Source organism: Bombyx mandarina, chromosome 17 (assembly GCF_030267445.1).
Source record: "Bombyx mandarina strain Sakado chromosome 17, ASM3026744v2".
In the NCBI taxonomy this organism is placed as follows: domain Eukaryota; kingdom Metazoa; phylum Arthropoda; class Insecta; order Lepidoptera; family Bombycidae; genus Bombyx; species Bombyx mandarina.
The window spans coordinates 2,349,171-2,373,826 of NC_143223.1; the positions used below are offsets into that span (position 1 = coordinate 2,349,171).

A 24,656-nucleotide genomic window follows, 5' to 3' on the forward strand; every position below is an offset into this window, starting at 1 on the left:
TGTTTAATTTACTTAAAATAAAATGCAACGAAATTTACGAAACGTCATTTTTTTATTAAATTGTATTTCTAACCGTCATAACAAAGCACGAGATCCTATCTAATTACATTATGGAACAAACTTACAGTTAGACATATTTGGCAACAGATTATTGTATAGGTGTTGAGGTGATCACCAATCATGGCGGATCTCTGCTTGAAGACCGACGTCTGGTCTTTTGTGACCGAACTCCTTCGAGACCATACCACCGGCAGAAAAGTGGGTGTTCTTATCCAGATCCCACACACCGGAGCCTGATGCAGTTATCTGTAAAAAAAAACATAAAAAATCAAAACTTGCGTTGGTAAATGACAATTAATCAGATAGTTTCGGAGGACTTCACAGTTCTTTGAAATCGATGATGAGTTATTTAATTTTCATCACATAAAACCATGAAATATCATAGAAAATCTAGACTATTCTAGACTATCATGTGTCAAGGCGAGTGGCGTTGAAATTAGAGTAGTGTATTATCTATCGTTAGAGTTGGAATGGAGTTGGAAGGTGTATGTATCGGCTCTGCGTGCTGAGTGCGAGTTTTTTAACGATCTCGATAGCGTAAAAGTTAACTTAAATTTGTATGGAGTTGGAACGTTTGCCTACATTTGCCGCTAGGGATGCTGCTCTAACTGCATACAAATTTGAGTTTTTAATTGCTGAGAATTATCGAGAAAAAATCCTTGTCCAAATATGTCAGAAAACATTGACCAATTATTATTAAGCAGTAGTTTTAATGTTTGACATCGCGCTCTATAGAATTTGCCCCACTGTATTTAACTGTAGTGATTTTCATTATGCGATTGAGGCTTTAAGTTCATGTACAAGATTATACAGGACATCCTTAAGACAATTATGACTTCTCACTTATACACTCTCCGAGTCGCATTTTTTCTGACTAGACAATGATCGTGTATGTATGCAAAATGTTATAGAAAAAGGTTGACTTATGGCCCCAGACTGTACAGATAGTACCGGCGCCTGTAGTGAAAAGGGAAAGGCTCCGTTTTAAAATACATATTTATACAGTACTAAAACTAACCCCAGATCTGCCACCGATTTGTCTATTTAGGTCAATAGTGGCTTGTGCATTCTTGTTCGCCCAGTCTAGGCGTCCGCCGTAGTTGGTGCTGTCGCCTCCAGGTCCTAAAACCCTGGTACCGTAAGCCTGACCGGTTAGTTTGCCGCGGTCGTCATTAAAGATCTCTCTGTTGTAACCAGCTTTTCCCTGAAACACAATTATTTGGTCATTCAAACATTGTTTGGTTACAAGGATTACGCATGTTAAGATCATTCATTTCTGTTCATAAAGCAGTTGGTATTCAGGTTTGAAATTACCTTATACATCGATCTAGCCACTGATTCATTAATTCATCACCATCCAGCAGAATAATCACCCCTGTCGGGAGGGCGGGGGGTTCCAGTCCAGACAGGAAGGGTTCCCGAGGCCCGCGCCATGCCCCCGTCAAGGGATTTGAGGACCCAGAAGCGGTTTGAAATTTACAGTGAAGACTTCTATCTATATATGCTTCGAGATAAGTGATAAATGGCTATTGATCGACGTGGGAACTATTAAGATCGATTAGCATGACGAAATTGAAGCTGATGGAAAATTAAAGATTTTTAATTTCAATCATCGTTGTTCAAAAATATCTGAACAGCTATGCCTAGCCCATTTATGCCTTCGTTTGCAGAAAAATCGTTTCATAGAATTCAGGGAACACTTTCTATAAGTCTATAAGGTCTCACGTGATGGGATCAAAATTTATTTTATACTTACAAAGAGTCCATCATCGTTTTGTCCCAAAGTGCCAAAGACCTTGCCTCCCCCCATTTGTTTGTCCCAAGTGACGTCACGAGGGTGTCGCCTTGAGGATTGCCCGCTGATCGAGTAACTGAAAAGTAAGTAATTACAATTCCTATTGTTCGGTCAGTGATTGAGATTCGAATATAATCACGTGTCTGTGTGATCCTTAAGATCGATTCGTTTCAATAATTACATTTTCTCTTTGGTTTTGTTATTGCAATTACGAAAAAGAAGAGATTAATTCAAATTAAATTGTCATAGCATCGACAATAGCTGCTAGGCAAATAAATTAACAAAACCGGTTGACAAACATTGGAGACAGTGGTACTCAACTGTTTTCTTCTTCTTTTTTTTTCAGAGAAAATTGTTGCCAGGATATTTTTTTGCTAGATAATGATACTAAACTTTGTTAATTACTACTACCAAAAGAAATTGGTAATTAACTGTTTTAACTAAAAATACTAATGGAAGAAGATGGTGCTTAATAAAACAGTCGAGTTTTTGCATGTTCCTATATCAGACGTTACATTTTTTCATATGGTAATTTCAAACTATGGACTAAGAAATTGAGGCGTTTGTAAATCTATGTAAATTAAATATGAGATTAGTAATAATATTTAAGCAAATCTACTCACTCTTCTGCGTAATCAGAAGGTCCGTAAACTTCTGCGTTAACACACACCAGACTTGTAGCGAAGATAAAAAACAGATTTGAATTCATTTTGAGCTAAAACAATAAGAACGATTCATTAAGTATTGCCAAATATAATCAGATGATACACATGTGTACATCTCTCCTAATGAAAGAGTTGGGTGGCATCGTCAACCAACGAGGGTTCCACCAGTTTGCGGGTCTACTTTAGTACAAAATATACATATTAATGTGGAATGTGTCCTCCGGGATATATCGGACCAGCGCGGATATTCTAAACATGGCTATATTCATTTTTATAATTAATTATCAGCTCGAATAATACAGTACTTTTAGTGAATTGTCATCTGAAAAAAGAGACTACAATTTAAAGAGTGCTTTAAAAACTGCATTGTCATTTGTCGATTCATCAAAGTTAACAGATTTTTGACAAAACTATACTTGAGACCTTAGAACTTGTATCTCAAGATGGGTGGCGCATTTACGTTGTGGATGTCTATGGGCTCCAGTAACCACTTAACACCAGGTGAGCTGTGAGAACGTCCACCCACCTAAGCAATAAAAAATAAAAAAATGTTGACAACGTCTGTCGCGTTAAGTTAAGGACTTAGTTTTCGTTTGCGGAAGCAAAGTAGAGTAATTATACAAACTGAGACTAAGAACTCATGTCTCAAGATGGCTGACGGCATTTGCATTGTTGATGTCTATAGGCTTCGGTAACGACATAACACTAGATTTGCTGCGATCTTGTCCACTAAACTAAGCAAAAAAAAAAAACACAAAACAAAGTACTTACTTGTATCAAGTTTCGCTCCTCAAGACCGAATGTAGTGAATAGTTGCGGTGTGGATGTATTTAAATGAATCTTCCATGTAAGAGGTGAAGTCCCTGTTGAATAAGGAGGATAAAGGAATAGTTATTCTGTGATAGGTTCTTTTCGCGGTTTATCTCATGAGATGCGTAATGAATGTTTACAATGGAACGGAACCAATAGTTTTTATTTTATTCGGATATATTTTTGTAAGTACCAAATTTGTTTAAGTTTCAGATAATAGGGATTGACGTGAACAGTTCAGTTCATATTCAATGTTGTTTTATAATGGTATTGGTTACATCAGAATCAATAAAAAATAAAAGGCTCAATTACGTTTTCTGTTATATGTATAATAAGAAACAACATTTCAAGCCCTTAATCTAATAAAATTAATATTTTAAACAAACTGACTTTCTTTTTACTGAATTTAAGCCTTCACTCAATGACATTCAAGAAAAATCGTTATTAGAAAACTAAAGAGTTTTAGACAATGAAGGTTTTTCTTTACATGATGTTAACCTATTACGGGTGCCCATAGACGCCATAATGTAAACGCAGCTGTCTTGAGACGTTAGATTGAATTGTCAATCGCATTGTAAAATAGGCCGTGCGACTTTTCAAACGAAAACTGTTTTTATTGCTGCGATAGATGCCCGCACTCCGACCGACATGGTATTGCTCAAGTGGTTATTGGTGTTAACAGACATCAACAATGTAAATGCCGCCATCCACCTTGAGACATCAGTCTCAGTTTTACAGTACAACGGCTGCCCCACCCTTCAGCCCACTGAGTTTCTCTCTGGATCTTCTCAGTGGGTCGCGTTTCCGATGCGGTGGTAGATTTTGCGAAGCACTGCTCTTGCCAGGGTCCGTGTTAGCAACACTCCGGTTTGAGCCCCGTGAGCTCACCTACAAACGCTAGGGCGAAGCTGAAATAGCCTCTCAAGGCTATTAGCATAGGTAGGTATAAAAAAAAAACCACCCTTCAAACCGACACGCTTTTCGGCTTTACGGCAGAAATAGGTAGGGTGGTGGCAGTGGTACTTACCCGACGAGCGCACAGCATGCCTTACCATCGGTAATTCTTCTTCTTCGTCGCTTCCTCATTACTGAGGGTCGTGACCACCTTGGTCTAGTTTTTGCACCAGCTTCCTCCAATGTTGCCTGCATTCGGCCTGTATAACGGCGCTCGGGACGCTGGTGTTTGTGGCTTCCTTGACAATGTCCGTCCATCTAAGTTGTCGGTAATTACTCAAATTATAATTTTTACGAGTTTGATTTTCATGACACAATGTTAAAGTCTAAATGGTAAATAAATAAAGCTAAATAAGTCTAAATGTTGTAGATGTCTATGGGCTCCAGTAACCACTTAACACCAGGTGGGCTGTGAGTTCGTCCACCCATCTAAACAATAAAAAAAAAACAAGAATGATCTCATCGTATCAATGAGCACATCGCGCATAACACCATCCTAACGTCACTTTATAATTATATTATTATCTACAACAACAACAGTTGATAAGAAATGTCACAAAGTGTTCGTTAGGTTCTTTTTTAAAGTCATGTTCCTTATAGATACGTGCTATTCATTGCTTCTCATCTTGCAAGATATGCATTTTTTTTTATGACGCATAACCAATATACACTGGTGTTATAACCCGCAGGAGTATGTTTGGTGCATCCGTTACATTCAATTTCTGGAACGAAGTAGTCTTAAGTTCCGGTTTCAAGCGTGACATAGCTATCGTACAAAACAAATGAATATCCCATCTCAAGTATCAAGAAATAATCTTCCATATCCATCATAATCCAGAATAACTGGTAGTCACCGTACGGTGTCCAATGCATCAACAACTTAATAAACGTCTGTAATAGCTCTATCTTCACTTTAGTTTCTCCAATCCAATTATTGGATAACCCTATACTAGTCCTATATCGTTCTACCTTTAACAGGTACTGGTGTTAAGGCATGTTGCAAGCATCTTCTTTCTTTTATCTACAGTACGGCTGATGTAAAAGGGGATAGACGTGATACTAATTTGATTAATAGTTTGATCGCACATGGGGTCCGTGTGCTGTAATGACTGCTGAACACACCTCCGACATAGGCCGGATAGGCTGCCTATTTAAGGCAGAAACAATAATTCTATCTGCTATTGGCGAGCTTAGGTACAGTCAGTGGCTTAGATGAGTGAAAGAATTCACGGTCAATCTGGGGTAAAGTGATTACTAAAACCGAGTTGATTCCTGGAACGAGAGCAGAGCAGAGTGAATACCGTCAACTACCGTGAAACATGAGGTAAAACTCTCAATTGTATTGTGGAAACGCTGTTACTCTTTAAGCCGGGTCACTTGGCCACTTCGCAGCTGAAGAAAGCAGGTGGTAAATTATAATAATTGGGAACAAATCACGTACGGTCATCCGGCCTAATTTAGGATTCCCTGTGTTATAGGTACCAGAGATTCACAACATACTTATATATTTATAGATAATAAGCACCCAGACAGAGAGCGAGCAAATCTGTTCATCACACAATGTTTGCCCAAAGTCAGTTGTCTTTAATGACACTCGCATGAAGACATTGGGTTCCGTTTCTCTAGCCCTCAAATTTGCGCAGTAATAGCTGTAACTCTTTCGATTGCTCAATCCGGCGCTCGGTAAAGAGGAAACATCAATAAAGTGTTCCAGAGACTTCCACGGAACTATGTTGTGTCCAGTGCTCGTTTTTTTAAGCCTGTGAGTGTATTGATTTTAATTGACATATCTAATTTTAAGGTTTTCTTTGTAATTAGTATTCCATAGACAACATTAGAAGTCAATTTAATTTTGAATTTAAAGTTTTATAAAATACGAATATTTGAACCTCAGTATGGACGGAGTGTTGAACAACTAAAACATGTGAATGGTCAAATGCGTTTTATGCTGGGCCAGGATATATAAGGTAAAGAATGACCATTTCGAAAGAAGCTTAAAAGGAATATCATCTTGCTAGCAGAGTTATTAGTAATAATCTTAATTGGAGACAAGCGTAATATGGCCACGCTTTGAGAAACTAAAATGATAAAATGAAATGATAGATGAATAAGTGGGTAGCGGAAGTTCATTAATTTGATTGCGTCGAGATGTATATGAAAGATGCACTTAAGTACCAAGATTAACGTTGGTAGATGGGAGGAGAGAAGGATTTTTTTTATTTTCATAGTATACAAACAAGCATACGACCTGATGAAAACTAGTTACCGTTGCTCTGACAGGAATACAAAGGGTGAGGCTTTCGGGCGACTCTAATATAAACAGGAGGGATTTTACTCCCGGATAATGTATCGCCATAGACCTTTTAAACATTTGCTCGAAAAATGTGTGTGATATTTTCAAGGTTTGAATATGTATATATTATGCTGTACGGTTAATTATTCCACCATAACTTTATACACCAGGACAGGTTTAGATATATGGGGTATTGTTAGAATCCTCATATCATGCCGAGTGACCATACCTATTTTTATTGTTTAATTTGGGTACGCTTGATTTTATTTTTAGTTATTCAATTTACGATTTAGGTAACATTAATGTGAAAAACTGAAGTTGTTTTGAAACGTTTACATTATAAATATCACAGATCAATTTTATCTACAAAAAGTCAAGATATCGGCGTGCTCATACTAGCTCGAGGGGGCTCGAAAGGGATTCCCTTGAAAAATCTACAAACAGTTGGTGGAATAAGTCTTTTGTGTCGCGCAATTATCACAGCCAGAAGATCTGATTTGAAACAAGTGGTTGTGTCCACGGATCATCCATTAATTGCTTTGGAATCAGTGGCTTGTGAGTAAACGTTTTACGTCTTAAAAGTTTTGGATAGAATTATTTATTGCATTGATGGATGGGCGACCTCATGACCCACCTTGTTATTAAGTGGTTGACGGGGCCTATAGATGTGAATTCCGCCATCAACATAATCAAAATATTCCTTTTTTTAATTTAAATTTATATTAGAGTTTTATATCAACGTACGGATCTACCTACAGCTCCCAATGTTTTAAATTTTCTCAGTATTGCATGAAGAAATTTCAGAAAGACAACTATTAAAAATACTAAATATTAGTAGCACAACAGTTAGGTAGGTTTGAAGTCGTCTTGGCCTAACGGATAAGACGTCCGGTGCATTCGTGTTGAGCGATGTACCGGTGTTCGAATCTCAGGCGGGTACCAATTTTTCTAATGAAATACGTACTCAACAAATGTTCACGATTGATTTCCACGGTGAAGGAATAACATCGTGTAATAAAAATGAAACCCGCAAAATTATAATTTGCGTAATTACTGGTGGTAGGACCTCTTGTGAGTCCGCACGGGTAGGTACCACCACCCTGCCTATTTCTGCCGTGAAGCAGTAATGCGTTTCGGTTTGAAAGGTGGGGCAGCCGTTGTAACTATACCTGAGACCTTAGAACTTATATCTCAAGGTGGGTGGCGCATTTACGTTGTGGATGTCTATGGGCTCCAGTAACCACTTAACACCAGGTGGGCTGTAAGCTCATCCACCCATCTAAGCAATATAAAAAAAAAAAGGTAATTCTTGTCAAAATATGATTTTGTTTAAGGTGGTGCTACTCCTTTTAAACGTAGTAAAGTAACAGCCACTGACTGGGCTCCGTCCATTTGGGGAGTTCAAGAATATTTGTTGCATAATAGTGAAATAAATACATTAGTTTTGATTCAAGCCACGTCACCGTTTACGAAACCTTCACAGTTAAGAGTTGCTTTAAATAAACTAAATATACCAAAACCGGTCGACTGTGTCTTTTCAGTGGCCAGGTGAGTTTTTGATTAAACTTAAACTTTTAAGAAATTTGTTGTCCATTTACTTTTGCTTATCACTGAAATTGCCAGTAATAGGTAGGTACATTATTCAGAAGAAGTATGTCACATCTCTTTTAAAAGTAATTTATTGACTTAACTATATAAATAATGTTTCAGAAGCTATAGTTTACGCTGGCGTTACGAAAATGGAAATGTATTTCCCTTGAATTTTCATGTTTTCAATCGGCCTAGGCGACAGGATTGGAACGGAGAATTAATAGAAACAGGTGCATTTTATGTTTCCAGAAGAACGATATTGGAAAAAGGCTTATTTCAAAATAATAAGTGAGTTTACTAAAACGAATTACAATAAGTTAGTATTTTCTCGGCTTTTGCGGGTTATAGACATAATTAAGTTCCGTCTTAGCGCAATATTGTAATGTCGACAAATAACAGCTCAATCGTCCGCGACCACGAAAACTGTGGAGTATTCGTAACGTCAGAAATATTAAAACGACAATAAAAACGCGAAATTAAAAAGGAGTTTACCCAAACAAATTATGTTTTATATCCCTATTAATCTATATTACTACACTATTTTTGGGTCTGGAATAAATTTTCTCTCATTGACCGTCGTAGATATAATAAAGCAAACCGTTTTCGGTGCACATTGATTCGATTTATTTTACTAATTCGGTGTTTGAGGGTGTTAAAGTGTGTACTGATTGTGGCTTATTAATAATTTAGTTAATCTTTCTAAGAGTTTAACTGTTGGAAAATGAAAAAAGCTACAAGTGGATGGATGTTGTGTTCTATATAACACTCCAAGGAATTGTCAATCTCCTACCATTCTACTTAGGTTTTTTATTTCATTTCTCATAGTTCGAATTCATTCAATTCCATTACATCTTTCTCCTTTTCATCCACTGTTTGTATTATGGATTCGAACATTTTCGACTTTTTCCAGAAATTTGGCTATATAACCTATGTCCCTTTGCTCCGATTTGACACATCTATCTTTTGAGTTTTGACTTGACATTATCTGACAAATTTGTAATTTTAATTTTTTAGGTTAGGTGAAAGATTTTTAAGTATTTTAAGGATAACGTGGTAAAATTTAAAAAAACTTTATGCGAGTAGCAATTTCAAGTTCCGTAGTTTAATATTGCTAATTATTAACAAAGTTACATAAGATGGAAGGTATTGATGATATAGAGCACATAGCTTCGGACCATGATCAACTAATTAGTGTGATTTCCAAATTAGATAAAACTCAGCATATAATAGAGCCCACACGCAACGAGCCCACAAACATCAATTCAGAATTTAATTTGATAAAAAAATCGAATAAATCAATTTTGAAAAATGTTTCTAACATTTTGAGTGATACTGCTTCACATGTAGATATTACGAAAAAATTGCTGAAAAGCCAGGAAGAGTCCAAGGTCCTAAGTAAACCATTAGAAAAACCACAGGTTGAGCGTATAAAGCGAGCGACAGGATATTTGGAAACAAAAAAGAAAGTTGGTCGGTGGGACCCCATTGTTGCTCGCACTCGAACAGTGGATCAGGTTTTCTTTCCTTTGAAAAAAGCAGAAAATAGATTACAGCCAACGCAAGCCTTCATTTCAAAATTAAAAACTAAATCTGAACTAGAACGCGAATTGGAGGCAGTAGATCCACCAGATATTGTTCTAGAAGACGATGAGGAAGAACAGGTGTACCCAATGTCGTATGAAGAAATGGTTGAACACAGGCAACATTTGGCAAAAATACGAGCTCAAGAATCATATAGAGCTGCAAAAGCTAAACGCCAAAGTAAAATCAAGAGCAAGAAATATCATAGGTTAGTATTGTTTCTTTCTCATCTGGTTATTTTACTTTAATTATTATTATTATTTATTAATTTAATAGCTTTATAGCAAATATAAATCATCATCATCATCATCATCATTTCAGCCTGTCTGCTGTCCACTGCTGAACATAGGCCTCTCCAACTGATCTCCAGTGCGGCCGGAAATAAAAAATATAAATATAAATATATATAATAAAAATATAAAAATATAATATATATGCAAATATAAATATAGTAGTACAAATGGTGGAAATATGAATGAAAATGAAATATATTGTAATTATTCTTAGTAGATATTTTTTAAATGTAGTAAACTGTTTCAGTGTGTCTTTCATACCAGCAGGTCTATGTGACTTTCTCCTTTCAGAATTTTGAAGAAAGACAGGCTAAAACAACAGTTAAAAGAGTTTGAAGAATTACAAAAAAGTAATCCAGAGGAGGCCTTAAAGAAATTAGAGGCTCTGGAAAAATCTAGAGCATTAGAAAGACATACACTGCGGCATAAGAACACTGGAAAGTGGGCAAAAAATAAAATGATCAGAGCAAAGTATGATAAAGAGGTATGTAAAAAATTTTATTTATAGTAATTATTAGAAATCACAATGTGGATACTGCAGCTTAAAGTCTCAATTGAATTAGAATAACTGATTGAACTCAGTAATTAGAAATGAAGTTAAAACAAATAATAGTTTTAATAATTTATATTAATAATAATTTATTAGTTCTTACTATATGAACAGACAGTCTTATTCTTGAGAAGATTAATATTCTGAAGAGGATTGTTGGTACAGAGTAATAAACTAAAAATTTTTTTTGTTTATTATTACAGGCTCGGCAAGAAATAGCAGAACAGTTAGCAGTTAGTCGAAGTTTGACACAAAAGACACAAGACCCTGATAGTTCAGATGATGATGCAGAAGATAATGTAGTTATTCCTGATATTGCTTTAGCACAAGACCCGATGAATCCTTGGATGTTGAAACAAAACAATAAGTCTAATGTTGATGCAGAATTTGATTTCGGCTACAAAAAATATTTGAAAGGAAAAATGTTTAAACACAAAGAAGACAGTGGTAGTGAAGATGAAGCAGAAAAAAATAATGATACTACAAAAGCATGTTCTGATGCTGGATTAAATACTTTAAAAAATAAAATTGAGAAAATATTTAACAACAAAAATGAAAGTGCACAAATTGATAAAAACATTGAAGAAGACAACAGTACTGAACAAAATCAATCAGATCTGAATCAACCAATTCAGAACAATTCCAATATTACAAAAAACAAGATTGTTGAAACAGAACAAAAACAAAATGAAAACAAAATGAAGAAAAATAAAGAAACTCTTATTAATAATAAAAAATCCCTTAAAACTAAACTGGTAGCAACATCTTATTGGACTGTTGAACCTGTAGAGAATAAAGATAAAAAGTACACTGAAGGTGTTGGGGGTGCATTTGATAATTTGGAAAGAAACATATCGAAACAAGTTAATATGAAATTAGATATTTTCAGGAGGAAATTAAGAAAGCTTGAACAGCTAACAGCTTCAAAGAGTAAAAAGAAATCCAAAAGAATAGGAAACAGTGAATCATATATACCTGAGAATAATTTGGAGTACTTAAAATTAGCAACTCAAAATAAGAAAGCTATAATTGATGAACAGTTACTAGAAACTACTTCAAAAACTATTCCTACTGAAGAAACAATATCTGACGATATTGTGTCGAGGGTTATGCTACATAACAAGATTCCAACTGAGGAACCTACAAACTCAAATATTGATCCCAGTAAATTTATTGAGGTCAAACCGAAATTTTTAAACTCTGAAATATCTCAACAGGAAACTGAATTGGATGTTTTAGACGATGAACAGGTTGTACCAAAAGTCAATATAGAAGAAGTATTCGAGGAAGATGATGTTGTAGCTAGCTTTAGGCAAGAAAAAGAAGATGAGGCTAATAAAGATAAGCCCGAAGATATTAACTTAACTCTGCCAGGATGGGGAGCGTGGGGAGGAAAAGGAGTGAAAGCACCGAAACGAAAAAAAAATAGATTCATTACTAAATTTGCCCCAAAAACTCCCAGGAGGGATGAGAACAAAGGTGATGTAATCATTAAAGAGTACAAGGATCTAAAATTGGATGCACATAAAGTAAAAGAACTCCCATATCCTTTCAACAGTGTTAAAGAATTCGAGGCCTCACTAAAAGCTCCATTAGGCAACACATTTATACCTGAGACTGCACACCGAAAACTTACACGTCCAAATGTTGTCACTATGGCAGGCGCTATTATAGAACCTATGGATGAAGATGAATTGTTACAAAAGAAGAATCGTATCTTTAAATCATCCAACGTGATACAATTCATAAATAAAGATGGTTGATTATTTTATGTTTTATTTGACATGTATGTATATGATTATGTTCCATTTAATTTTTTAAGTAATATCAAAAATATTTTTTTGTGTGCAATTACAATAAGTAAAATTATAAATGAAACAAAATAAAACAAATATAATAAAAACACCGAGAAGTAAAAAACAAGTTCCATATTATTTTATCATATAAATAATTAAAAACTATGTATGTATTTATTTGTCGGTAATATTTTCTAATATGTTAAATTCCAATTTTAGGTTATTAGATGCAGCTGTTTTTTATTTTCGTTTTTGACAAAATTAAATAATAAAAGGGTTTCTCAAAATTATGATTAATACTATTAAAAATCTAAGGTTTGTTCAATAATATTAAAATAAAACTCAATGATACTGTATATAATAAGTTTTAATGAATGAAAATGAAAAATGAAAAAAAAATTATAAAAATAATAACAATCCATTTTTTTTAAGGCATTTTATGACTTGATAACTAAGACCTTTAGGTCATGTCTTATTTTTATTGATATTGTTGTTTTTATGAAAAATGATAATATGGAGAGAATGAAAGATGATTAATTTGAAACATTAATTAACTGGAATTAAATTAAATAAGACGTCCGGTGCATTCGTATAAAGCGATTGCACCGGTGTTCGAATCCCGCAGGCGGGTACCAATTTTTCTAATACGTATAGTAGCCGGCAAACTTCTTGAGCATTTGTTGACGTAGTGGGGGTAAGTTCGCGCATGGTACACTCACGTGCAAAAACATTACTTACTCTGCGTCATAATGCTATTAAATTATTAAAATGAACATATGTATTTATTTAATATTTATTAGAACATCAACAAAACATATAGGTTATAATAATTGTAATAATTTAATCTTGAGGTAAAATAGATATTCCTTCTATTAAGTCAAAACTAGAGCTGTTGCCAGGTCTTTATTCAGTTGAAGTGAAGCTGGTATTTGTAATTTTTTTTTTCGTTATCATAATCTTGACCATCATCATCATCACCATAGATTATACACTTAATATATTAGAATCATCACTGTTTTCATCACCCGAGTCGCTATCATCGTGATGAGTCGACATAGGGCTCATCGGTGTAGTTTACAACTCGGTCGATTCGGTCTTCTTTTTTGTCTATAATTAATTATTTTTTGAAGATATTCGATTCGTAGTAATCGAATGTTACTTTTTTCAATTACCAGCTTCCGATTATTTTCTGTAATTTTTTTTCATCTAAAGCCTAGCTCTTTCATAATACGTCGTAAGCTTCATTCCGAGCCATTAAAATTTATATCTTCTTTAAAATTTTCGAAGCCTTTCTACGGTACGGAGTTTCGCTGCTTGTTATGTAGTTATTATGATTATATCTTTTTATTACAGATTGAACGAAACTATCCATTCCGGTAACTTTCTTCTTCCCTGATCTTTTCTTACCCGAAGTCTGAAACACGGCGAGCAAGCCAGAGCCTTTAGCTTCCTTAATAATGCACCTAACAGTACTCACTGATGGTTTTGTTACTTCCGAAGTTTGTTTTAATTTTTCCATATCATTCTTCCCCTGTTTTATAATGAAGCAATATACGTCGTACACAATTTTTCTACCCTTTCTTTTGAATACTACACCAGTTTGTCGCGGCATAGTGTATGTTTTATAAAAAATCAACAAACACTCAACAAATACCAATGGCAACAAAGTCCACAAGTAATTATAACAAATAATTAACGATTAATAACGATAGACTTTCCACTGTACGCAAGCGTACTTTTGGGAGCAAGCGGAATGAGGGCGCGGTGCGGGACGCAAGGTTCGACTGATCTACCAATAAAGCGCTCGATACGATTTCCCCTGCCGTCGCGCCTCACCCTCACCACCAAAGTGATCTAAAATTCGGTTCTGCGCAGTCAAGGTCATTTGCTCAAGAAGTTTGCCGGTTACTATACTCAACAAATGTTAACGATTGACTTCCACGGTGAAGGAATAACATCGTGTAATAAAAATGAAACCCGCAAAATTATAATTTGCGTAATTACTGGTGGTAGGACCTCTTGGGAGTCCACACGGGTAGGTACCACCACCCCGCCTATTGCCGCCATAAAGCAGTAATGCGTTTCGGTTCGAAGGGTGGGGTAGCCGTTGTAACTATACTGAGACCTTAGAACTTATATCTCAAGGTGGGTGGCGCATTTACGTTGTGGATGTCTATGGGCTGCAGTAACCACTTAACATCAGGTGGGCTGTGAGCTCGTCCACCCATCTAAGCAATAAAAAAAAAGATGATATGGGATGAAATATAATCTCAGCAAAATGGTGGTCATTTACTGAGATTTTTTCAGTGGACTTTTTGGAGGATCCCAAGAAGTTACGTCCAGCGGCTTTGTTTCATTTTCCCACACTTGTGCACTTTCACAGATATTAAAATTAATTTAAAATTAATTTTTATTTAATTTTTATTATTTTTATTTTATTTTTAATAATTATTATTATATTATAATACTTTGTATTAATTGTATGTATATTTATGGAGATATGTATGTGTATCTGTATGTGTACATATATGTATATGTATTTCACAGGAATGGTACACCGCGCGTAGTTCGTTTCCAAATGATTCTTGTCCACCTGATGGTTGTCTGGAAGAGATCGCTCTTAGCGATAAGACCGCCAATTGTACTTTTTTTGTTTTTCATGTATCGCACTGTTTATTTGTTTTTTGGTGTACAATAAAGAATACTCTCTCTCTCTCTCTCTCTCTAAACAGTTAATAAACCACCGTTATTACACATTTAAACCTAAAGAAACAGTAAATTGACAAAATAAAACAAATCACACAACTTCACTCCTCGCATTCCCGCCAAAAAGTCTTAACAATCCATACCTACATAGATTATACACTTAATATATTAGAGACATACCTACATCAGTGTCATAGATTATATTAATGAAATGATAGAGCCACCGTGTTTATTTTGGTTTATTTCTGTACTCTTTATTTTCTGTCACAGTTGTTCTGTCGTGGAAATGTCTGTCGTAGAAAGTTTGGAGGTGGATTCGTACAGCGATCTTTTAATCGCCAATGCATTAATTTAAGCAAGTAAACAAAATGATAGAGTAATAAAACACCGGTAAGTGTTACGAAATTTGTTGCATTGGTTGCACACCATAATATTAATGGTTTCATTTGTTTTTAATATGTTTAAATTTATTCAAGTGTGATCGGAGTTGATAAAACTTGAAAAAAGGTGATTTGTTGTCCTATTTTATGGACAAACCAAATATATTTAAAGATTTCTTATTTTGGAATATTATTTGGAATTTACACAAACCTTTATGTGGGTAATTTAAAATTAATTTACGTCATTTTGAACAAATTGGGTTTTTTTTCAATTCTGCAACTTCATAAACAATTTTAATACCCTATCCAAAAAAGTTGTGATGTGGGAAATTAACCTTTTTTAAATAATTTAAAATATTAGACAAACCATTGTGTATAACTAGTAGCATGTGTATTCACAGATAATCATAATATTACTTTTAAAAAAGTATGTAACAATTTCTAGATAAAGTAAAAGAAATTTCTGACTTGTTTAATTTTTTTACACATTTTAGATTTTTCAAATGCCTACTTGAATTTTTTTCATTGAATGGAAGACTGAATTATAATATTTTATTTTTTATTTCCAGACAATTATGACAAATACAAATGAAGTAACATTTCAAGAGCTTGAAGCAACTGATGTTGTAAGCATAGATCTTGTACCCGAACGGAAGGGAATTATACTAAAACACTGCGAGTATTATGTCAGCTCAAGGCGTCATGGCACAACTGTGACCAGAAGATACAATGATTTTGTACAACTTTACGATGTGCTATTTGCTAAATATCCTTATCGGTAAATTTCATATCGGTTACTTTATGACAATAAGCAAAGATCACTAAAAAACTTTTTTTTAATTCATTGCTAGAGCAAAGCTGTGTTTCTGTGAAACCGAACAGTAAATGAATATTATCTAAAGAAAGCCTTAAAAAAAGTAAATGTTACTACTTTGAGTCATGCAAGATGAGAAATGCCTCTTTCATGATAACAAGAGATATCTCAATCAAATTGTACACTAGGCTTGCAAACTGGTATGCATGACTTTCCTCGTGGTACAAATAAGTAGGGTCATAAATATCGTAAATAGGTATGCAAGTAATCTCAAAAATATGCACTGCCTTAAGCAAATAAATTTATTCCACTGCTCCATATATTTTTAGTAACAAAAAAAATTATTCTAATGTTTTATAAAAATATAAATTACAGGATCAATTTACACCAAAGTAATGAACAAAAAGGTACCTCCATAATTTAAAAATATTAAAATATATATTATTAAAAAATCTATCTGTGCGGAGATATTGCAAGCCCGCACCGTTCCACTTATATCTACCACAAAGTAGTCATGCATTCCAGTTTGTGCAGTAGAACAGCCATTATAACAGCAAGTGGTCAACGGTATTCATAGTATGATTTCTATGATCACCCTAACTTAAGAATAGCTAGACTGTTGAATTTTTGTAAAAATGTACACTAGTGTATTTTTGGCTGATTAGAAGAACATCAACCTCCAATGTAACAGGAAATCATTGGCAGTAAGCACGAATGATGACAGATTCCACATTCCGTTGAAATTGGTTTGAGTGCCACCCAAAAAACATTATTTAATGCAATGGTGGATGCACCAACTCGACATCTTCTATATTAACTATAATGTGAATAATACAGAAATTATTAAAAAAATTACTGGTTTGCAGGGCTGTATGTCAGCTACCTCCGAAACGTGTGGTGGTTGGGGGCGGAAGTGGACAGTTCTTAGAATCCCGTCGAGCTGCTCTCCAACGTTGGCTATCGTTGGCCGCCTGTCATCCAATATTGGCCCATGACGCTGACTTGCGCACCTTTCTATCTGAGCCGGTCCTGCGGCTGGAGAAACCTAAGCACGACGAATTCGTGCTTGCCGGCACTCAGTGCGATGAACAGGTATTGTAAACTTTAAGTGAGAACTTAATTCACGTGTCTCAGAAACATCTAGAAAACTTTTAGCGTCTATCAATTTTCATTGCGGAGCTTTTGGCGGTTATTGCGAAACACCTAATCTCAGTGTAACGTAACAAGCCATCCTATAATTTCCAAGAACTTGAGGAATAGTCTTGTCTTTTATTTTGTGCGGCTAATAAATAAATAAATGATTCTAATAAAGATATTATGTAATAATAATGATAATAACCGAAGACAAAATTACGCACGGTCTTCTGACCTTTAGTTAAGATTCCCTGGCGGGAATGAACCTGTTCGTCACACGAACCCACGCCCTTCGGCCTATCTCTGTTGGATTCGGCAATATCGTCAACGGCTGCCCCACCCTCCAAACCGTAACGCATTACTGCTTCACGGCAGAAATAGGCAGGGTAGTGGTACCTACCCGTGCGGACTCACAAGACGTCCTACCAGTAATTGCGAATTTTTGCGGATTCGATTTTTATTACACGACTAACCGTACACGCCCGCTTCGTTGGGCATTTAAAATTAGCTTATTTATTGTCATTCTTATTAGGGAGTCCAACACTCATATAAATATTAGTCTATCCATTAAGTACGTGTATTTTCTACATGGATACCAAGTTTCAAGTCAATCGGATGCTTGGTTCAGTAGTTATAACGGAACATACGTAAAGACCACTGTAGATTTATATACATATTAGTATAGATGATATTCCTTGATCTTCGAAGTCATTCATGATTTTTTATTAAGTTCGTATTACATTAGAAGCACTGGCATCGCTCGATACGAACGCATCGCGCGTCTCATTCTTTAGGCCATGACGACTTCGAATGTAATTATTTTCTATTAAAATGGTAGTTTTCGTGAATTCTGCTTGGACGGCAGACGGTGCCATAGTAACAACAAGATGACAGAATCATCAAACAATTTGGAAAAGGACCCCCGTGAAAACCCCCTCCCATCCCTCTGTAGATTTATCTTTATTTAGTGAAATGTTAATTCAATATAACTTTTAGTTAAGGTAAATCTGGATTAAGTGCTTAAGTGTCGTTTATTAAATAGAATTAGAACAATATAACGGTTTTAAAGCGACATCGGTCCCGCAGGCTTAGCATTACGTTAATAATAAGATAAGATAAAATAATAGAGGAAAATAATAATTTTACTTAATATTCATAGCTGAACACTTGGATTTCATGTGAGTAATTCAGTAGAAGATATAGATGCGCTTATGTTGAATATTAATTATTAATTTAAACATATTGTAATATTTATATACATATATATTGTAATATTTAGTGAGCTAAGTCAGTATATCTTTAATACAAATTTATCTGAAAAACGGTTTTCATTTTGTCTTTGTTATTACATATAGGGATTTATTAGATGTATTAGAGGTAGCTTAAACAACTTTTAATGTTTCATTTTCATTTCATTTTATCTATTTATTTTTACAATTAATTTTCACAGACGGACTTGTCCACTTTAATTAGATAAATAAATCATCCAATCATTCTTTGATAGATCAATAAACCTATATTTCCGAAAGGCAAAAATTTGGACTGCTGTAAATTGGGTGTGTAAATGATGTATTAGTGTCAAGAAACGGTCTTCTTCAAACCAGTATGCATGATTACTACTTCACGGCAGATCAGAGATCTGGCGATCGAATTCTCAGTGGATCGCGTTTCCGATCCGGTGGTAGATTCTGCGAAGCACTGCTCTTGCTAGGGCCAGTGTTAGCAACACTCCGGTTTGAGCCCCGAGAGCTCACCTACACAATAGAGTAACGTTGATATAGCCTCTCAAGGCTATCGGTATAGGTAGGAAAAAAGGCGGTAACTAGCAGTATATTCCTCATATGCGTTTTATTTTTATTACACGATAGTTTTTGCGAAGCGACACCTCACGTTCCGAATAGCAATTTTTTTTTCTACCTTTGCTGATAGCCTTGAGAGGCTATTTCAGCTTCGCCCTAACGTGTAGGTGAACTCACGGGGCTCAAACCGGAGAGTTGCTAACACTGACCCTAGCAAGAGCAGTGCTTCGCAGAATCTACCACCGGATCAGCCTTGAGAGGCTATTTCAGCTTCGCCCTAACATGTAGGTGAATTCACGAGGCTCAAACCGGAGGGTTGCTAACACTGACCCTAGCAAGAGCAGTGCTTCGCAGAATCTACCACCGGATCGAAAACGCGACCCACTGAGAAGATCCGGCGAGAAACTCAGTGGGCTGTGTCTATGGGTTAATTCGCTCGTCGAGCCCTTCGTCGCAAGCGACGGGTTCGACGAGGACGGGCTATAAAAACCTATAATAAACGATAAGCTAGTGGGTGAAGCAATAATTTCGCGTCTGTTATTGTAGGAAGAAACACCTCTAGACGAAATGAAGGCGAGGTTTGCGAAGGAGCAGGAACAACTGCGGATCTTGTACTTGGGGATGGATAGACTAGCGCAGATATTCAATAGAGGTCAGTTGAGTGTCTTCCATATCAGTGTTGCCAAACAAAAAACAAAAAAATGATTAATTATATCAAACTTTACTAAAAATTGGGAAATCCACTTTGAACGGTCTGTTTCATAATTTAACTTCTCAGTTGCTGGTGATGTCTTTGTCTGGCCATAAGCTCCATTTACTTATTTTAGACCCAGATTTATTTCCTGTATCGAAACGAATAATAGCTTAAAACAAAAGGATTCGATTCCCAGTGGGCGTGAAAAAAATTTTCACAGCACCCATAACCCAGGGTAAAATCCTAAATAGAATTATTTAAAGATGAAACATCGATATAATTACATTTCTAGTATGCGACCGGTTCGTCTTAGACCAATATATAGGGTATTGGTTCAGCGCGGTCTTTATAAGCGTTTTATAAAATTGTAAGTTCTGTTTTTAGTTAAAATCAGATGCGAAGCAGAAAAATCAGATTTCCGTGAGCTGGGTGCCGCGCTGCAGGCGCTGTCGACGCGGGACGCCGCCGACACCCCGCTCTGGACCCGGCTCAAGCAAGCTTACGGCGACGCGGCACTGTGAGACATATCTTTTTTTTAAATGACGAATAAATAATACCAATAATAAGTGATAGCTTTACACTACAGCGGCTGTGTCTCCCTTCAAACCGAAATGCTTCACGACAGAAATGGCAGGGTGGTGGTGCCTACCCGTGTAGGTTCACAAGACACCGTACCACGAGCTATTACGCAAATTATAACTTATTATACAAAACGTGATTCTTTCATCTTGGAACTCATTCGTGAATTTGTGTTAAGTTCGTATTACATTAGAAAACTTCATTAGAAGCACTGGCACAGTTGATACTAACGAATGGGGGCCTTTAAGCCACGACGGCTTTGTGGCAGAAATATAAACGAATATGTAGCAATAATGGTACAAGAAAAGCTAGTATAATGTTGTATCATATTGTCTACCTAAACTGTGTACTCAATGTTGTGTTATACTGTCTAGGTAAAATGTTTGAGTATTCTTGTATTCCACAACAGTTATATTGTCTCTTTAAGTATTCTTGTATTCCACAACAGCTATACTGTCTCTTTAAGTATTCTTGTATTCCGCAACCGTTTTTGGTTATGGTTACGTGCAGGGTATGTACCGGGGAGATGTTCGACGACGAGTCTGTGGGCAGCGAGGCGGAGGGGCGGGTGTCGCTGGCGCGCGACGCGCTGGCGGGCGGGCGCGAGCTGTGTGCGCGGCTGGGGCGCGGCCTGCACGCCGAGCGCGCCGCCGCCGCCGCGCTCGCGCCGCCCCACGCCGCGCTGCGGAGACGACACCTCTACGCGCTCGCCGCCGTCCTTCAGGTACTGACACTACACCTGTGTGACAATTAATCAGATATTTTCGGAGGATTTCACAGTTTTTCCAAATCGATGATGTGTTACAAAATTTTCATCAAATTAAACCATAAAATATCATAGAAAATCTAGTCGATTCTAGACTGTCATGTGTCAAAGTGAGTGGCGTTGCGAGTTAGAGTATTAAGTGTATTATCTATGGTTAGTTTTTTTTATTGCTTAAATTATGCACCACCGATGCCACTTTGAGATATGAGTTCTAAGGCAGGTCTCAGTATAGTTACAACGGCTACCCCGCCCTTCAAACCGAAACGCATTACTGCTTCACGGCAGAAATAGGCGGGGTGGTGGTATCTACCCGTGCGGATTCACAAGAGTTCTTACCACCAGTAATAAACAGTTTCAAGATATATTGCGTATGTACAAGTTCCGAACAACAACAACAATGTTAGGACTGTCGGTCTACACGGCAATATCACGCGCTCGACGGGAGATTTTTGTTGATCGTTCTAAGAATTTTTTTCCCTACCTATTCACTGGGGGTTTATTCTAGTTACGCCCGAACTTGTGGTTCTAAAGGCTTCGTCAAACAGAACGCGTACTTAGCGCGTGTCAGAAAGCTAAACTGTCGGCGCGCTATGATGCCGAAGTGTGTTGTACTACTATGGTAATATACTGCCAAACAGAGCGCCAGTGCTATAAGTACGCAACGCTCTGTTGCGGCGTTAGGACGCTTTGACGTCAGGCGTTGTAATTTTTTACAAATTTTATTTTGGCGTCCGAGTGAATGTTTATTAAAACATTGGATAATGCCCGAAAAATTGATTGAGAATTAGTTAGAAAATACCAATGCTTATACAATGCCGCATCTAAATCACTCGACATCTTAATACTTTTACATTTTTCACACTGCTATCGAAAGGTACTATGATCTTGACTATCTAGTCAATTAGTGTGACATCAAAAGAGCGCGACTTTAAACCGCAGCGCTAAGTACGCGTTCTGTTTGACGAAGCCTTAAGAGTACTCGTGTTGTACTGTACAGGAAGCGTGCGTGTGGCGCGCGTATGCCGCGGCCGCGCTGCAGGCGCTGGGGGGGTTGGCGCGGGCGCGCGGGGCGGGGCATGCGCGGGCCGCCGCCGCCTGGGCGCGCCTCCACGCCGCGCTGCCGCCCGCCGCTTCCGCGCCATACTAAAGGGATTAGTTATTTCGAATAGCATATCCAGGCCCACATTTTTTTTAAGGGATTTAATGACCTGGTAATTAAGACCTTTAGGTCAAGTCTTATTTTAATGAAAATATGAAACATGGCATGCAATGAAATCAGATGAGATAAAATGAGATGATATGGGATGAAATATAATCTCAGTAAAACGGTGGTCATTTACTGAGACTTTTTCAGTGGATTTTTTGGAGGATCCTGAGAAGTTACGTCCATTGGCTTTGTTTTATTTTCTCACATTCGTGTACTTTCAGAGATACTGAACAGTTAATAAACCAATGTTATTACCCATTCAAACCGGAATAAACACTAAATAGACAGTAAAAAAATCACACAACTTCACTCCTTGCGTTCCCGCCAAAAAATTATGCAGGCTCACAACTACTATACTGACTATAATTAGACCCGCTATAGTTTTAATTTTATAGATGTTATGCTCGTGAGGCGCATAACACCTGCCCACAGCAATGATACTGAAAGACGATCACGACCACTCTGACAAGAGTGATACGACAAAGGAGAGATAGTTATAAAAAAAAAAATCTGTCCATTCGTCCGTAACAACGAAACCACTGTGACGTATTCGAAATATCAAAAATAATAAAGGCGAGACTGAACGGTAAAAATAGTTGTAATTATAAGTATCTACGAATCGCATTAATAAAAGAAAATGCATAATGTTGAATTATTATCTGTGCAGTCACTACTAGTAGCGGGAGATTTTGTTGAATAATTCGTATTAAAATTATAGTCTTAAGAATTTTGAATATAGAATATTAACAAAGAAGATTTTTGCATACAGCCATACAGCCAGTTCCAACTTGCATATGCTTGTGATTTCCAGAATTCAAAGATAATTATTAATATATTTCATTCAGTCAACATTTATGGTAGAATTAGCGCAATGTAAGTTCAATAAATGAACTTAAGAACTAAAAGGTTCACAAAATAAACGTGACGCGCGATTTGTGAGCTAATAAATTAATTTACGCAAAAAAATTTAAAATACATATATGTATATATATATGCATGCGATTAAATATTATAATATATATAATCCGACCCTTATGTGCCTTTTCGCTGTATTTAATTATAATTGTTGGATTTTAGAAAAATATATTTTTGAATAACTTTCTTCTTGGATATGTTCGCAATGTGTTTAGTGTTATAGTGAATCCGTAGGAGATTAGGAGTCTTCAGTTATCGCAGAATATAGTTGAAAAAAAAACTTTAACGTGAAGAAAATATATATGAGAATAACCGAATAAGTTTTCATTCATAATGCAAACAAAACTTGATTTTTGTTACCTAACTACGTATATGACGTATTATGAACACATTCAAATAAAAATAAGTCTAAAATAAATATATTTGTTCAGTCATAATATTATATACCTTAAGACTTTTATATTAGACTTTAGACTTTTATTTCAATAGTTAAAACATTCCATTATTATATAATTGTAAAGTAAATAGGTACGTAATTATGCACAATTAGAATTATTTTTGTTAAATAAGATATGTATTTTAATTTCAAACAAAAATGTTTTTATAAATCTCTAAGCTCACGTATGTTTGCTCAAGTTATTTATTTGTATATACACGGCTGTTAGCGATATATCGAATAGAAATGCAATATTTTTTAAAATAGTAATAATAAATTAAAAATAAGCATTGTCATATCTCGAATAATTAATGATACTCTAGAAACCATTTTGATATTTTTTTTAAATAAATAAATGTGTATAAATTTCTTATACATATAACATATATAAATATAATTGTTTGTCTAAGTGGCGTGCAAAGGAATTCAAAGGATACGCCATCGCGCCATCTTGTATAGAAAAATATGAATTCGCATAAACATGACTATGTATATTATAGATTCGCTTTTTCTGCTTCAAAGCAATAAGGCGTGTTGTTACATTTGCCGTTTACAATATTTTAACTCTAAACAGCGAATAATATGAATGTTTTACATTTTGATATGTTATTTAAATTTTTCAATAATATATTTCGTGTTACAATAAATGAATAAATAAATAAATAAAAAACTTCGATTTTCATTTAACCACCCGATACGCGACTGTTATTGATTACTGTTGTGTTATAATTGTTATTGTAAATAATGCCTTTATTACATCATTGTTTACAAACAGAATCTATTACTAGCCGATTAGGTACTCGGATGAAGATTTTTCAATTGTTAATAAAACCTCCACG

General features: G+C 35.8%; 3 protein-coding genes across 4 annotated transcripts; 2 read left to right on the forward strand and 1 right to left on the reverse strand.

The window, feature by feature from the left end:
• Positions 1-136: 136 nt before the first annotated feature.
• Positions 137-4,494, reverse strand: LOC114241328 (gloverin). Its single transcript, XM_028172132.2, has 6 exons — positions 4,383-4,494; positions 3,292-3,383; positions 2,479-2,570; positions 1,817-1,931; positions 1,079-1,264; positions 137-306 (listed from the first exon to the last, which is right to left on the reverse strand). Exons 1-6 carry the CDS (start codon positions 4,477-4,479, stop codon positions 172-174), a joined length of 717 nt encoding a protein of 238 aa, XP_028027933.2. The 5' UTR covers positions 4,480-4,494; the 3' UTR covers positions 137-171.
• A 4,657-nt stretch (positions 4,495-9,151) lies between these two features.
• Positions 9,152-12,357, forward strand: LOC114241317 (U3 small nucleolar RNA-associated protein 14 homolog A). Its single transcript, XM_028172118.2, has 3 exons — positions 9,152-9,956; positions 10,333-10,525; positions 10,795-12,357. Exons 1-3 carry the CDS (start codon positions 9,304-9,306, stop codon positions 12,352-12,354), a joined length of 2,406 nt encoding a protein of 801 aa, XP_028027919.2. The 5' UTR covers positions 9,152-9,303; the 3' UTR covers positions 12,355-12,357.
• Positions 12,358-15,358: 3,001 nt separating this feature from the next.
• Positions 15,359-24,487, forward strand: LOC114241318 (sorting nexin-8). 2 transcript variants are annotated; one of them, XM_028172119.2, is made up of 7 exons: positions 15,359-15,483; positions 16,043-16,251; positions 17,154-17,379; positions 19,767-19,872; positions 20,299-20,431; positions 21,004-21,217; positions 22,257-24,487. In XM_028172119.2, the coding sequence occupies exons 2-7, from the start codon at positions 16,049-16,051 to the stop codon at positions 22,404-22,406; spliced, it is 1,032 nt and encodes a 343-aa protein (XP_028027920.2). In that variant the 5' UTR covers positions 15,359-15,483; positions 16,043-16,048; the 3' UTR covers positions 22,407-24,487. The 2 variants fall into 2 exon arrangements, with proteins under 2 accessions (XP_028027920.2, XP_089590381.1); XM_089734255.1 differs by lacking the exon at positions 19,767-19,872.
• The last annotated feature ends 169 nt before the right edge of the window (positions 24,488-24,656 follow it).

Excerpts from the sequence above, each read along its gene's own strand:
- LOC114241328 (XM_028172132.2), bottom strand. The coding sequence starts at position 4,479 with ATGCAGGCAACATTGGAGGAAGCTGGTGCAAAAACTAGACCAAGGTGG. Across the intron at positions 3,384-4,382 it reads AAGAAGAAGAATTACCGATG|GGACTTCACCTCTTACATGG; the intron begins GTAAGGCATGCT and ends CTTATTCAACAG. Across the intron at positions 1,932-2,478 it reads CCTTCTGATTACGCAGAAGA|TTACTCGATCAGCGGGCAAT; the intron begins GTGAGTAGATTT and ends CTTACTTTTCAG.
- LOC114241317 (XM_028172118.2), top strand. The coding sequence starts at position 9,304 with ATGGAAGGTATTGATGATATAGAGCACATAGCTTCGGACCATGATCAA. Across the intron at positions 9,957-10,332 it reads AAGAGCAAGAAATATCATAG|AATTTTGAAGAAAGACAGGC; the intron begins GTTAGTATTGTT and ends TTCTCCTTTCAG. Across the intron at positions 10,526-10,794 it reads GAGCAAAGTATGATAAAGAG|GCTCGGCAAGAAATAGCAGA; the intron begins GTATGTAAAAAA and ends TTATTATTACAG.
- LOC114241318 (XM_028172119.2), top strand. The coding sequence starts at position 16,049 with ATGACAAATACAAATGAAGTAACATTTCAAGAGCTTGAAGCAACTGAT. Across the intron at positions 19,873-20,298 it reads AGCGCAGATATTCAATAGAG|TTAAAATCAGATGCGAAGCA; the intron begins GTCAGTTGAGTG and ends TTCTGTTTTTAG. Across the intron at positions 21,218-22,256 it reads CGCTCGCCGCCGTCCTTCAG|GAAGCGTGCGTGTGGCGCGC; the intron begins GTACTGACACTA and ends TGTACTGTACAG.